A 13,889-nucleotide genomic window follows, 5' to 3' on the forward strand; every position below is an offset into this window, starting at 1 on the left:
CCTTATCTTTGTATTAGTATTAGTCGTTGGTTGGGATATTGTCGTCTCGTTATTTGTATTTCTAAAGATAAGGCGAGTTGGCATGGAAAGCACAGGTATTCATCATCTTATTGATTATGAATGATACATCAGTAGAAAACCAAGACTCAAGCCCTGTATGAGACGAAAAACTCCCAGTCTTCTTCCACCAGCTTCAGCATATACTCTTCCACGCCTCCGACCTCTTCCTCTTCAATTTCGTTGTCGACATCTATCACCTCGCTTGTCATTGGCGTTCCGCTCTTTTCAGCCTCAAATAGTTGTGTTCTCTTGGTCGGTAAACCTTTGGGTCCCTCTTCAAATTCCTGCAGATCAAGTTCGCCTTCGCCTTGGGCCATTTTGGCAGCTTGGACATCTTCTTCATCTTCAACCTCAGCCAGAGCTCTTGCGAGCTCCTTTTCTTGACCAAGACGAGGTCGAGTATCCTCGACGTCCTCTGCCACAGGTGCATCCTCCACATCAATGTCAAAGATACCTTCCTCTCTGGTATTGTTTGGTATATCAGTATTGGAAAGATCAGGCATATTCCCAAACATATCCTTCCATCCTACTCGACCCCACCAGTCATTATTAAACCCCCCTTCCTGGATGACCATCTTATCCAAAAGTCTCTTTTGTTCGGCTTTTCGAAGCATGTTCTCTTCTACAGTGTGACTTGAAACGAAGCGGTAGATATGAACTTCCCTTGTCTGCCCAATCCGGTGTGCACGATCCATACACTGCCGATCCATGGATGGGTTCCAATCAGAGTCATAGAAAAAGACTGTATCTGCACCGGTGAGATTAATGCCAACACCTCCTGAGCGGCTGGATGCTATAAAGACGAAAATTCGAGGATCAGAGTTGAAACGTTCGGTGAGAACTTGCCGATCCTCAATCTTGGTACTTCCATCAAGACGAAGATAACGATGGCCATTGTATGACAGGAACATCTCGAGTATATCCAGCACTCTAGTCATCTGAGTAAAGATTAACACCCGATGACCCTCCGCTTTGAGGTCTCGCAGCATTTCCCACAACTTTTGCAGTTTACCGCAATCATATTGAAGGAGACTAGCTTCGGGGAAAGCAATCTGAAGCTTAACCGCGGATCGATGAAGAGTATTGAACTCGATGTCAGTAAATAATGGGTACGATGCTGGTTCAAATCCAGGGAGGGCATAAATAGAAACCTCTCGTGCTACAGCATTGGGAGGCGCAACAACAAATCGCTCAATGATGGGATCAATTGTTTTGGCTCGATCTGCAAATGAGAGCACAAGGCTTGCAGCGGGTGGAATAAGGTCAGTCAATGCTTCTTCTCTCTGACGAGGTGCGTCTTGGGGAAGAAAGTAGTTAGGAAGGCTGCCTAACATAGCGAGGAAACTTGAGCCGTACACGGGTGAAAATGAACATCTCCGACGGTTGATGGCTCTGATGCTGGCCCATCGTTCTTTACTCGCTTCTTCTGAAGCCCAATGCCGATAATTCAACCAGCCTTTGACCGTTCGTGTGTCTTTGATAGGAAGGAAAATCTCTTCGCGCTGCACAGGAGTGATGGCATAAGGCAAGCTATCAGTAGCATCCAAGTTTTGTCTGGCTACAGCAGCCCATCCAGACAAATCCTCGTTGAGAGTTACTCCCATGCCCAATGCAAGCAAGTCGATCCGTTTTTCGTCGTTTGCCTCTAGCAACCTTTTGCGTACCAGAAATTCCTGAGGCTCAAAGCTTTTTAGGACATTGTCCATTGTGAAGCTTGTCCTCACAGGTCTGACCTCAAAAAGGTCCGGATGATTACACACTTTTCTTAGTTGCATTAGGGTGTTCATGACTCCCAAATAGCCTCCAGAGGTCAGGGCCTCGCGAGTAGACGCGCGAGCCATGAATTCGTCGTAAAGAAATCGCTGACGTTTAGAGAGGCGACAATACACAACGTGCTCAAATTTTCCAGGCAATTGAGTCTCAACTTCGGATTTGAGACGACGAAGAATAAAAGGTCTCAGGAGAGTATGAAGCTTGGCGACTGTTTCCAATGTTTCCTCATCTATTGCATCGCCATTTTCAATAGCTTTGTCCATTGGGTCTGAAAGCAAGAGTCAGGCATGAACCAGTACAGGATCAGTATCACTTACTCGAGAACCATTCCATGAACTCCTTATGATTAGCAAAGCCCACAACAGCAGTGGCATCGGCCCCAATACCGCCAGGCATCAAGAAGTACAACAAACTCCACAATTCCATCAGATTATTTTGAAGGGGAGTACCAGTCAAAAGAAGCCTTTTCTGAGTTTTGAAGCCAAGTAATGTTTGCCACCTTTGACTCCTGAAGTTCTTGATGTTATGTGCTTCGTCTAAGATCATGTAACACCAGCTTTTCCTTCGGAATATATGTTGATCTGCTAGGACAATTTGATATGATGTAACGCATACTTGCCATGTGTTCTCGGTATGCCAACCTACTCGCTTTTCCTTGCGTTCTTTCTGGTTTCCATAATATGTCAGGACTTTCATACCAGGAAGAAACTTTTTAAATTCCATTTCCCAATTTAGAATGACTGATGTGGGTACGATAATGAGATGTTGACCCCAGATACCCTTTTCACATGCAAGGTGGGCAAGGAGGGCAATGGTTTGTATAGTTTTGCTATAGCGATACTATACTGAGTCATGATTTCTAACAAATTTCAAAGTACAGCGAGACTCACCCCAAGCCCATTTCATCCGCCAAGATACCATTCATGTTGTTGTTCCATAAACTAGCAAGCCATTCCAAACCAGATTGTTGATAAGGGCGAAGAATTCCCCGTAGCAAGAAGGGTTGCCGCACTCGCGGAGTATCCAACTCATTTTTCCCAGCTATCCAATCCTCTGCCTCTTTTTGCCCCTCCTCTTCCTCTATATCATCGTCTTCCGTTTCTTCTTCATCTTCTTCGTCATTATCATCATCTTCTTCTTCATCTTCTTCATCTTCTTCATCTTCTCCTTCACTTTCTTGAAGCTCTTGATACTCATCCTGCTTAACAGAAAAAGCGATATCACCACCATGCCTATCTTTCTTCTCCTTTTTTCTCTTATCAACCAACGCTTGAGGGCCAGCATCATCGGGTGACCACAGATCCCTCTTCTTTCTTTGTCTTTTGCCATTGAGAATAATTTGATTGATATTATTATCTTTGAAGAGCGCGGCATCGGTCAAAGACTGATCAGGTTGTGAGGAAGAGGCAGGTTCTGTGTAAGACATGGATGACTTAAGGTCCTCTATTACCGTAACTTTTTCGACTTCCTGCAACGTATCTTGATTTTCAGAAGATTCAGGCATTGAAAATCCATATTTCTTCAGCAAAACTTCGATTGGTAGACTCGCATCAGCTAACAATCCCTCATCCTCGCTAATCCCATCGCCAACATCAGCCTCTTCCATCTCTTCGTCAAGCTTGGCATCCTGTTCGTCAAGATCGCTTTCGCCTGAAGCGAAAAAATCGACGTCGTTGGCATCTGGATCTGGATGTACCGATGTGGTGAGGGCTGAAAGTTTTCTCTCATGTTGAGAACGAGAAAAGGATACTACTGGCGACGATTGGGGGTCGGTCTCAGGCGGATGCCTAGAGGCGGAATTTGTGTTAACCAATAAAAGTTGAGAAGCTGGTGAAGGCATTAGGCTAGGCTCGCCCAATGTCAATGGAACTTCAGTCTTCTCAGTAACGTCTTTAATAATTCCGGTGACCTCTCTGGTTACTTGACTACTGAGGTCATTGGCTGGGATGTGTTGGGTATCCATAGCCTGGAGCACAGCTGTGCTAGCTGTATTTGGGGCGTCGTTTCCATTGATTTGATGATCCAAGTTCCCATCTTCGGCTATGTCAGCATCTTCAGAGACAAGGAACCATAAGTTCTGATTCTGTTCAAATGGTTTTATGTTATCTTGCTCCTTATCTTCTTCGTTTTCCTCGTCTTTTTTGTCTTCTTCATTATCCTCATTGTCTTCCATCATTTCCTCCACTGAATCTTTCCCTATCTCCTTTCTTTTAACAAACCCTGGTGGCACTGAAGATGAGCGAGCTGAAAAGCGTTCGGAATATATACTGCTCGATATTCCCGGCTTTTCTTCGTCATTGCCTTTTGCTTCAGGATCTTCGGCAGCTGAAACATACACCGTACCTTCAGAATTTGTGTCATACTCATACCTATCCTCTTCCTCATCTTCATTCTTGTTCTCATGCTCGTCATCGTCTTCGGCGCCTTGAACTTGTGCTTCTAGCAGACCTGTGCTGCGTTTTAGCATGTTTTGCAGATGTACTTTGCCAAGACGATCTTGCTCAAGTTTTTGGGCCTCTTGGAGTTTTGCTCGTACAATCTAGGACAAGTTGTAAGTAAACTAATCGTTATGCGGCTGTCTCGTGACAGCTTACCTTGACAGCCAGGGCCCACTTCTTCCTTAATGCCCTCATTAACTCTTTACCTAATCGCTTCCTCTCTTTTTCTTCTGCCAGTCTCTCTCTTTCGTCTTTCCCCTCCATTCTTTCCCAGTAGACTTGTATCATCTTTGCGATTCTCTTACACGCAATCGGTTTTGCCTTGGCTTCGTTGAGAACGGCATTGCGAACCTGTGCCATGTGCAACATGAGAGAGTCCTGAAAATCTGTTTGGCGAGGCGGTAATTTGACTACTTTTGTTTGAGAATTGGATGTAGTAGTGAGATTCAGTTCACCCGATTCATCTATGAGACGCTGCAAACGGCCATGTTGTTGAAGATGAGTTACACGGGCGAGAATGTGACCTTCTTTCTTCGCTTGTGCTTCCAAAGTTTTGATATCTGGCTGTATGCCTGTGTCGTTGATGTGAACGTAAGAGTTGAGAAAAAAAGAAATGTCACCTTCAAATTTGGGTTCAAAAGGTGGCAGCTGAGAAGGCTCTGTATAGCGAGTTTTCCGAATACCTATTATACGCGAACGAGGGCGTTTGGGGACGGGCGGAAAGGGAAGATGTGAAAGAGATGGTTGGGGTCTAATGACGATCAGAGGTGATGGCGAAGGTGATCGTTCAGCTATTGACGTCTCAACTGCTGGCGGGGCACTTGGATCAATTCCTACTACCTCACTGGAGACTTTGCCACTTCGAAGCTTCTTTGGTACTGGCAAACTAGGTAAAGATAATCGCCCCCGCCGTTTTCTCGTAACAAAAGATTCTAGGTCTTCCTTTTCGACGACAGCTTCTGCTTCCATGTCTTGCAAAGTAGCGCCCATAGTCGTTCTTCGAGCTGCCCTAACCTTCTTTGAGAGCAGTGAAGGAGACAGCATCTCAACGTCAAGTCCACGATGTTTTCCCCTAGACAAAACAGACTTGGCTGGTGTTGATCCATCGTCATGTGATGCATCCTCGCCAGCTCGGCCTTTTCCTTTTGCCCTTTTCTCAGAGGCGTTGTTGTACCTATTATTTATCTTGTTTGAAGATATTTGACCGTCTGATGTTACCACCGGAGCTACAACATGTGCTAATAATTCAGACTGCTCATGCGCTTTTCGTCGTGTCGTACGAGATGAGATTGATGTTCGAGGCCGGGAAGGTCCAGCCGGGGATGCAGAATCTGGCACAATTTGATGTGAAAGAAGGTTGAGCAGATTGTGTTTGCTGTCTTTCCACTAGAAAAAGTCAATAATACCTGGAAAGATGGCAAATGAATGTACGTTACCTCTAGAAAGACAGACGAATTGTCAAACTTTGCTTGCTACTGGATCATAAGTCTCATTGACGAGATAGATTACAAGGTTAGCTTACTTCTGGATCCCATCCTTCTACTAAAGTGACGAATCTCTCCAGATGAAACTGTTCTCGAATAGCAGCGTCATGATCCTCGACAACTTTTTTGAGTTCCCTCTCCTTTTCCTGTATGTGTTTCTTGCGTTTCGCCGCAACAGCTTCAGGCCCCAGACCTTTCTCGAACGCTTCTTGGCACCCACTCTTTCTTGAAGATTCTCGTTGACTAGCGGTTGACTTCTCAGGGCGAACAGACATAGATGCCACAGGTAATGGAACGTGGTTTCTTAGTGAGCGCGAACGTGATAAAGATGCTGTTGGCCCTACTGATGGGCCAGCAGCATTGAATTGAGCCTGAGCACTGGCTATAGGCTTGGATTCCGAGCCAAATTGTATTGAAATATCATAATCCATGTTGGATAACCTCCACTTTGGCAAAATGGCGTTTATGCAGAACGCATGAGGCTCAAGTCTGACCGATTGGAGCGAGAAAATCGAGCAAGAAGTGTTGAAGAGTACTCTTGCTCACCCAAAAACAGTTTCGGGTTTTTTTGTATAATTGTTATGATAAAGTATGGAAATCAAGTTTGAAAGAAAAAAGACAAACCACAAAGTGAACGCGAAGACAGCGAATAAATAGCAACGGAGGTAAATTTGGTGGTCCCAAGTGGCAAAGATCGAAACACATTATTCTTTTATTTGTATTTATTTCTCAATTACATTTCTTGTAAATAGAAATGGCAGCAATCAATTTTGCTCCTCTATACAACAATAAAGCTAATGGTTTTGCGTCTATATCCGCCCAGAAAGTAGCAGAGACGGCTGCTACCAATCGCCATGCTCTAATCAATCTCATTCGCCTTATCAAGTCGTTGGAAAGCAGAGTATGCAAACAAGACGATGCTAGAGATAACTTGGCGAATCAATGGGAGGTAGGACGCCTGAATATGCAAATGGCCCACTGGTCTCACAAGGACATGTAGAATGTGGTATACGCTCGCGCATTGAGAGATGCATTGAGGAATGGCAACGAGCAGTGAGTGTATCGACAGTTAGGCGGGTGGTATTGACTATGCCTATAGGTCCTCTACAACAGCATCAGCCCTAGCAGATGTTGACAGATCGTTGGAATCCATCGAGCTGGCTCTACGTAAGCAGGCAGGTTTTCCCTCGCCAATAACTTCCATCAATCCTGCATTGATCGCCCTTCCAATGTCACCTTTGCCCACCAATCCTCTTTCCACGAGCCCTAACGTTATGCCAGCACCCCCTTCTACCAGCCCACAAGCTGTGTCTAAGATAGAGACTTCTCCCGGTGAATCTCAAGTTATTCGACGTCGACTGGTACAATTAGATGAGTACCTGGAACGGCGAAGCCGAGATGCCACTGTAGGTGAGGAAGAGACAAGACTCTTGCCCTTACAGGGTAGACAAGGATCCAACGTAAGTGAAGCTGTTGGACCTGGTGCGAGGGAAGATTTGTTGGAAAGTGTGACGCAAGAGGGTGGGCCTGGTGCGAGCCACATACACGAAGAACTGAGTGGGCAACTTGCCAGTGTAAGCCGTTGTCCTATCTCTATATTTAGATGATTATCACTTATGCGAAAGAAAAAAAGATGTCGCATCAGCTCAAGCTCAATGCCATACATTTTTCAACTTCTCTAGAAAGAGAGAAACAGCTGATTCAAGACTCTCAAGATACTTTAGAGAGTAAGCTACAAGCAATAATCGTCCAGCATTGATATAAGAGTATACTGATTGGTATGCAGAGAACCTCAGCGCTACAAAACTCAACAAACAACATCTAGGGTCAGTGTCAAAGAAGGGAAGAAGTACCACATGTATGACCTTGGGAATTATTGTATTGGTCTTTTTTGTTTTTATCTGGACCGCAATGCTTATACGATTTACATAACTCATCTTTGCGGTTATATTCGAGCCCTGTCCTGCCAAATTCATGCACACATCATGCTCTTAGTATAGAGCATCAGCCATCCCGTGATCCTGTTACTGTGTTTACATCGTAAAGCAAATATTGAGCTATAGTCTAGCCAATTATAGCAAGGCAAAACCAAGAACTTTTTGATTTCTCAATCAGGAGTCTAGTACGGATAAACAATACTCTTTCAGTGAATATGCAGCAGTATTTACTGTCTGGTCATACCCTATGAATTCGGTATTGAGGGCAAACTTCGATTCGGTACACGCTCAAACTTTCCAAGCAATGCCATATACCCTATCAGCATGGCCGCAAGATTGACAGAGACGGAGATGTGCCGAACACCCATTGCAAGAATAATAGTTTGCTAATCCTATTGACGTAGCTGTCGAAGAGATAGATATATCCACCCGGCAATTCACATTCTCCATGGTAACCAAAGCAACTGGCATATATCCTTGGGATTCTCTCCACCTATCACCTACATAGTAAGCATCGTTGCGTTATAAGCATTGTAGTTCTTATGAGCTTCAATCAATTCCATTTTTCATTTCTTGAGTATTGGCCAAGCTTGAGTGACAAATTTGAAGTTAATCACCTAGCAAGTCTTAACTCTAAGCACGACAATTTGCAAAGATAAAAGGCATCATTCCGGTTTTCTCAAATTTATCATGATGTTTTTATCAAGCTTCCAGCACATAGCCTGACTCAAAGCACATTAGAAGAGGCAGCCTGTTGATGTTTTTGGAAACAATTGGACATTTTCAGCTACTACTTCAGTCTGGTTGACAATGATACCTGGAACAGCAGTTAGCGAAAGATGCTTCAGAGTAGTTATAGTGATGTGGATTCTGTTCAAATAGAAGAAGCTGCAAAATATTTCAAAAAAGTGATTAACTGATTAACGTGTAAATTCATTGTAACAGATAAAAAAACTATTCAAGATATTTTGGATTTGTTTCCGTTCGTGTTCATCTTGTTCTCAGTTACAATTCTTCAATATAATCCACTCTTCTCCAATATTTATTTTATTTTATTTCAAAAGACTGACTGCTCGGTCAAATAAAAAAAACAGCTCACTAAATCTACGCTTTTATGATCTTTGGTAATGCAGAATAAAGCGGAGCAAGATCGAAATCAAGAAGCAACTGTCTACCTTGTAAGCTCAATCTCTGAAGGTGAATAGAACGACATGTAACAACTTGTCAGGGTAATCTTGACGAAAGATGTACAGACGCTTTAATATGGGAGTTGATGTTGTGAGTTGTGACAAGTGATCTTTTGATATCAGCTTATATTACTATAGACAAGCCGGACCTGTCTGTATGTTGCTTAATCTCTTCTGGGTTCTCAACTCATCAGAAAGACCGGAAATTGACCTCATTCTGAAGCCAATGTATTTCTTCCCAAGGATAGGATCTCTCAAGCTCATCAAGGTTTCGGTTTCTGTGAATTCATGTCTGAGGCCGATGCCGAATATGCCGTTAAAATTATGAACCAGATCAAGCTCTACGGGAAACCTATACGTGTCAATAAAGCATCGTATGATAAAAAACAGGTGGATGTTGGAGCGAACCTGTTTGTTGGGAACCTGGATCCCAGCGTAGACGAGCAATCATTATACGATACATTCAGCACTTTTGGGGCGTTGGCTGAGCAACCAAAGGTGAGTGATCTTAAGGAAGGATAGACGGCCAGATTACGCTGATTGTCCATAACAGATGTCACGCGACCCAACTACAGGGACGTCTAAAGGTTATGCTTTTGTCGCCTATAACGACTTTGAGGCAGCAGATATGGCTATAGATAACATGAATGGACAATTTTTTGGCGGTAAACAGATTAGTGTGCAGTATGCTTTCAAAAAGGATGGCAAAGGAGAAAGACATGGCAGTCAAGCAGAGAGGTTGCTGGCAGCTCAAGCAAAGTGCGTATCATTGCGTAGTGGTAGGAGCAAAGCATATATGTTGACGTTTCATGTAGAAAGAGACAACTTTTACCAGGAGCGGGTTCTGCTGCTCTTTCCTATCAAGGTAAATATTGGAAACTTTCTCAATTCGCAATGAAATGCTGATTATCGTGAAGGCCAATATGCTAGCTCTCTTGCTCCGGGCACTGCTCCTCCTGTTGTGCCTCCTACTGCTGCTTACGCCCCTCCGCCTCCTCCTGGCATTCCTGTCTACCAACCTCCTATGGGCGGCCATACAAGTTATCCCGGATACCCACCTCCGCCTCCTTAAGCCTACACTGACATGCCGCCAATCGCTTGGTTCTCTTCGTGATCATTGTGAAATACTTAATGATCGGCAAGGGCAAACACATCCTCAACTGTACGATCTAGTACGGAGATACAGGAAGAGTGCAAATCCATACTTTTGCATGCAGAAAAATGTATTGTGAGATGTGGTACTTGAGCCATGAGATAGTGCACTTCTGTCTACTAATGATTCTATATGAGAGACTAATTTACATCCACGACTGTGATACGAGGATTGGGCCACTTTTCCGCCAGTTTTAACTTCACCCTGACCTCTTCCCCTACCTTCCAAGCTTTCCCACCTAGATGCTCCATCCTTGCCGGTACACCCAGACTCTCAATGTACACAGCACTCAGCTCTCCACCCAACGATGGTGCACTCTCAGGCAACCCTAAGACTCTTGCAATCAATTCACCTTGCACGTCGACTATTTCAGCTTCGTTCCTTGTCCATCCTTCTGGCAAAAGCAACCCTCCAGGCGATTTAAGATGCCGATTAATGACCACTGTTTTCCAGAATAATTCTGCGTTAGTGCTCGCTCTTTTCGCACGTTTGGCACCTTCTTCACTTTGTTGTGCTAGTCGTACCACTTCCTCTTTTGTAAACCCTCGCGACAACTTTCCGCCAATACCCTTTTCCTTGGCGAGGGCAGCTTTTATTTGCCAATGAACAATCATGTCGTCAAACCTTCTCAAAGGTGAGGTCGCGCGTACGTAGCCTTGTTTGGGAGTATCAATGCCCATAATCCAATGTGCTACTGGTGACAAACTGAGAAATGAAGCCGAGCGATACCATCCTGGTTCAAGAGTCACGTAAGGGTCAATCAAGCCAGTACCAGGATGACGACGAGCCAACAAATCTTCTAATGTAGATGAAGTGTTTACGGGCTTGGGTGCAGACGAACCGCGATAGACCACTGGTATGTCATGACTTGAGCAGAACTGCGCAGCTAAACGACCTGCAAGAACCATGTACTCGGCAACCATCGTCCCTGCCCTCAGAGACGGCGAAAAGGCATTTGAGATGCGATAATCAACCTGCAAATCACCGGAGTAAAGCTGTGGGGCGGAAGGGATATTGGATAAAGAGAAGATATTAGGGTTGGGATAAGTGGTGTGATTGAGTAGAGATACAGAAGCCGTTGGAAATGACCATTCAAGACCTGCAGTAGCATAACGTTCCGCGCGAATGGTGCTGGCTAAATCAAACAATACGCGTAAATCTTCAAGGTCGTGATTATCTATATTGGGCAAAAGATTTTCCTTCACGCCTTTGGGGCCACCAAATGGTAATGAAGGGGAGAAAGAGAAGAAGCCGAGGGCCTTGTTGACAGTGGCATACGTGGTAATGCGAGGGTTTTTTATCCAGCCCATTGTCACTTTGCTGTCCTCAACATGGCCTTTGCTGCTCAATCTAGCCGAAAACGTGATAACGCCTTGTCTTCCTTCATCTCTCTCCACCTGCGCCCCAAGTGATAATTCCTTCATGATTACCTCCAAAGGAAATAGTGGTGTATTGCCTTCAGGAAGGTAGAGTGATGACCCTCTAACAGACGCATGTTTGGCGATGGGGTGCGATGGGGGAATGTATCTTGTTGGATCAGCAACGTGAATGTGTACCCATACATCCTCTGATCCCGGAATTCTTTCCAAGGCTATTCCATCATCTAGTTCCGATGCTGTTGGGTCATCAATCACAAAAACCTTGTGTGAGGTGTAATCTTGTCTCAAAGAGTCTAGCTCATTACCATAAAATAGTTCATTTGCAGAGCGAACGTCAGAAACAGTGGTTGTAATCGCTGCGTTTTTGATGGCTTCTGTGGTTTTGGAAGTCTCTAAGCTGTCCCAAGGAAGAATCATACCCATGTCTTGCAGTAAACGAGCAATTGTACCACGATCAATCCCTTCTTCTGAATCTGGAATGAGAAGACGTGTAATGGCAATAGCGAGAGAGTGAAATGGTGAACTCTGCGTCGAGCGTGTTTCAAAAATGATGGCGAAAAGTACATACAGAATATCCAAATCAGTCGCTGACCATGAAGGCAGGTTGTGATGGCACTCTTGTAAATCCTGGCCTTCTGTCCTTTGCTTTATACGTTGGGACAGAGCCAAAACAGCGCTGGCTTTTTCCACGAATGATTGTAAAGGCTTTGCGCCTGGGCCAGAGCTCTTACAGCTTTCAACCCATTTCTGGACTCGTTCTATTCTCGCTTTCTCAGGACGACTGCGAACTCTAAATATGCCAGTGGCCCACATGTCTCCAATATCACCAACAAACATGTCTGGCCGGGCCATAAGGAGAACATGGGCAGCGTATGCAGGTAGTGTATTGGGCTTCACTAAAGTTGCTGTATTGTTTTGACTAGCTTCGCCGAAAGTCTCTGGATTTAGAATGTATTCTGCAGCTTCCACTGCTGTGATACTAATGTTCTCTCCCTCAGCTTCAGGGGCTAATTTCTCCCATACACCTTCTGCGCCACCGATTCTGCCTTTTCCAAAAATGCCACCCTGTAATCTCCCGCACATTCTCTCAGTTTCTCTCTGAACCCTCCTGAGGATCAAAGCCGCTTTTCTCCTTGCGTCCAGCATCTCTGGAGTTGTTACCAATGCCTCTCCATCAAGGCCAGCGCTACTCCTAGACTCTGTCCATTCCTGGAGAAGCTCAAGGGACCAGCAAGCCTCTGCAAGAGATGCTGGGATAAGAGAAGAAGGCATTACGAATTGTACGTCATGAGAGGAAACCGGCCAAATTTCTCCTGAAGAACGAAGAAAAAGAAGACGAGGCCGACCGCCAACAAGAATAGAAGCTAGAATAAGGCCAAGCGAAACCTGGCCTGATCTGTACACCGATTAGAATTTGATATCAGCCCTAAAGCACAAAACGCACCTGCGACATTCTACCACCCGACCATTTTCTAATCCAGTTAGATTCTCTCCAAGCTCCACAGATCCCCAGTCTAGGCCAACTTCTCCATCCACATCATTAGCAAAGTAAGCCCTTCGCTCGTTACTCTGTCCCACTGCTATGTCAAACTGTATACGAGGTGGTATTTCAATCTTTTGTTGTTTCGACAATTTTTGGGCTACAGTGGCTCTGCTAGATTGCGATAAATCCTCGGTAGCAATACAATCCAACAACTCTCTGACTCCGGCTTCTGATGTTGAAGGTTGTAGTTGGCGGGCATCACTGAGACGAGCTGTTGAGTGGACGGCTCTGCGAATGAACCTTAAAGATGAAGTTATCGATCTCACCCCAGCGACAACCTTCATTATTCTTGTGGTCTGTCCCAAAAAAAATTAGTTAGAAATAAAGAAATAATTTTTTTATTTACAATATTGAAATGCAAAAAATAAAGAATATGAATTTGGGTTTCTATTCAAAATACCCAAAATCATCCTTTTTGGGCTTAAATCCCATTTTATCAATTGAGCATATTTCCCAGATTTTATTATTCCTTTATCAAACAATTTAACAATTCTTTTTATTTCATTATTTCATCTTTCTCTTCCAAATTTTAATCTGCCGGCCATGTCCTTCTTGCACATCGTCTGGGTGGCCATAGTCATTGCAGCGGTCGGCGCTGTGGGCTGGTTCATTATGCCCAAGGGAAAGAACCAAACGTAAGTATGCAAGGACAAAGCAGTGAAGACCACAGCTGACCCTCAGCTCAAGTTTATTCAGATCAAGTCTCTTGCTCACATTAACCTGCTGCTATTTGATGTAAGGTCTTTTATCGCTGGCCAAAGCCATGGTTAGCTAATGTCAAGAAAGGTGGGCTGTCACTTACTTGTGTCAGCTACATCCCCTTATTAGTACGTTTTGGCTATCAGCATTGTGCCGTTGAGGCGAATTTAACTTTGTGGGATTTGACTGACATAACCTCAGCACCCCGGCGCTCAGATCTGAAAACAGAATACTAG

At 44.4% G+C, this 13,889-nt stretch overlaps 5 protein-coding genes across 5 annotated transcripts; 3 read left to right on the forward strand and 2 right to left on the reverse strand.

The window, feature by feature from the left end:
- Positions 1-146: 146 nt before the first annotated feature.
- Positions 147-6,186, reverse strand: L203_106285 (uncharacterized protein; the record flags this gene model as incomplete). Its single annotated transcript, XM_066215641.1, has 6 exons — positions 147-2,101; positions 2,151-2,662; positions 2,724-4,372; positions 4,428-5,657; positions 5,708-5,743; positions 5,794-6,186. The coding sequence occupies 6 exons, from the start codon at positions 6,184-6,186 to the stop codon at positions 147-149; spliced, it is 5,775 nt and encodes a 1,924-aa protein (XP_066071738.1).
- A 323-nt stretch (positions 6,187-6,509) lies between these two features.
- On the forward strand, positions 6,510-8,032 carry L203_106286 (uncharacterized protein; the record flags this gene model as incomplete). Its single annotated transcript, XM_066215642.1, has 3 exons — positions 6,510-6,704; positions 6,756-6,808; positions 7,879-8,032. The coding sequence occupies 3 exons, from the start codon at positions 6,510-6,512 to the stop codon at positions 8,030-8,032; spliced, it is 402 nt and encodes a 133-aa protein (XP_066071739.1).
- A 787-nt stretch (positions 8,033-8,819) lies between these two features.
- Positions 8,820-9,951, forward strand: L203_106287 (uncharacterized protein; the record flags this gene model as incomplete). Its single annotated transcript, XM_066215643.1, has 7 exons — positions 8,820-8,870; positions 8,921-8,970; positions 9,018-9,034; positions 9,103-9,377; positions 9,433-9,638; positions 9,695-9,744; positions 9,797-9,951. The coding sequence occupies 7 exons, from the start codon at positions 8,820-8,822 to the stop codon at positions 9,949-9,951; spliced, it is 804 nt and encodes a 267-aa protein (XP_066071740.1).
- Positions 9,952-10,172: 221 nt separating this feature from the next.
- On the reverse strand, positions 10,173-13,238 carry L203_106288 (uncharacterized protein; the record flags this gene model as incomplete). Its single annotated transcript, XM_066215644.1, has 2 exons — positions 10,173-12,807; positions 12,856-13,238. The coding sequence occupies 2 exons, from the start codon at positions 13,236-13,238 to the stop codon at positions 10,173-10,175; spliced, it is 3,018 nt and encodes a 1,005-aa protein (XP_066071741.1).
- A 259-nt stretch (positions 13,239-13,497) lies between these two features.
- L203_106289 (V-type proton ATPase subunit E) lies at positions 13,498-13,889 on the forward strand (the record flags this gene model as incomplete). The annotated part of the gene is made up of 4 exons (XM_066215645.1): positions 13,498-13,589; positions 13,642-13,689; positions 13,741-13,781; positions 13,855-13,889. 4 exons carry the CDS (start codon positions 13,498-13,500, stop codon positions 13,887-13,889), a joined length of 216 nt encoding a protein of 71 aa, XP_066071742.1.

This window comes from Cryptococcus depauperatus, chromosome 8 (genome assembly GCF_001720195.1).
Source record: "Cryptococcus depauperatus CBS 7841 chromosome 8, complete sequence".
NCBI classification, from domain to species: Eukaryota; Fungi; Basidiomycota; class Tremellomycetes; order Tremellales; family Cryptococcaceae; genus Cryptococcus; species Cryptococcus depauperatus.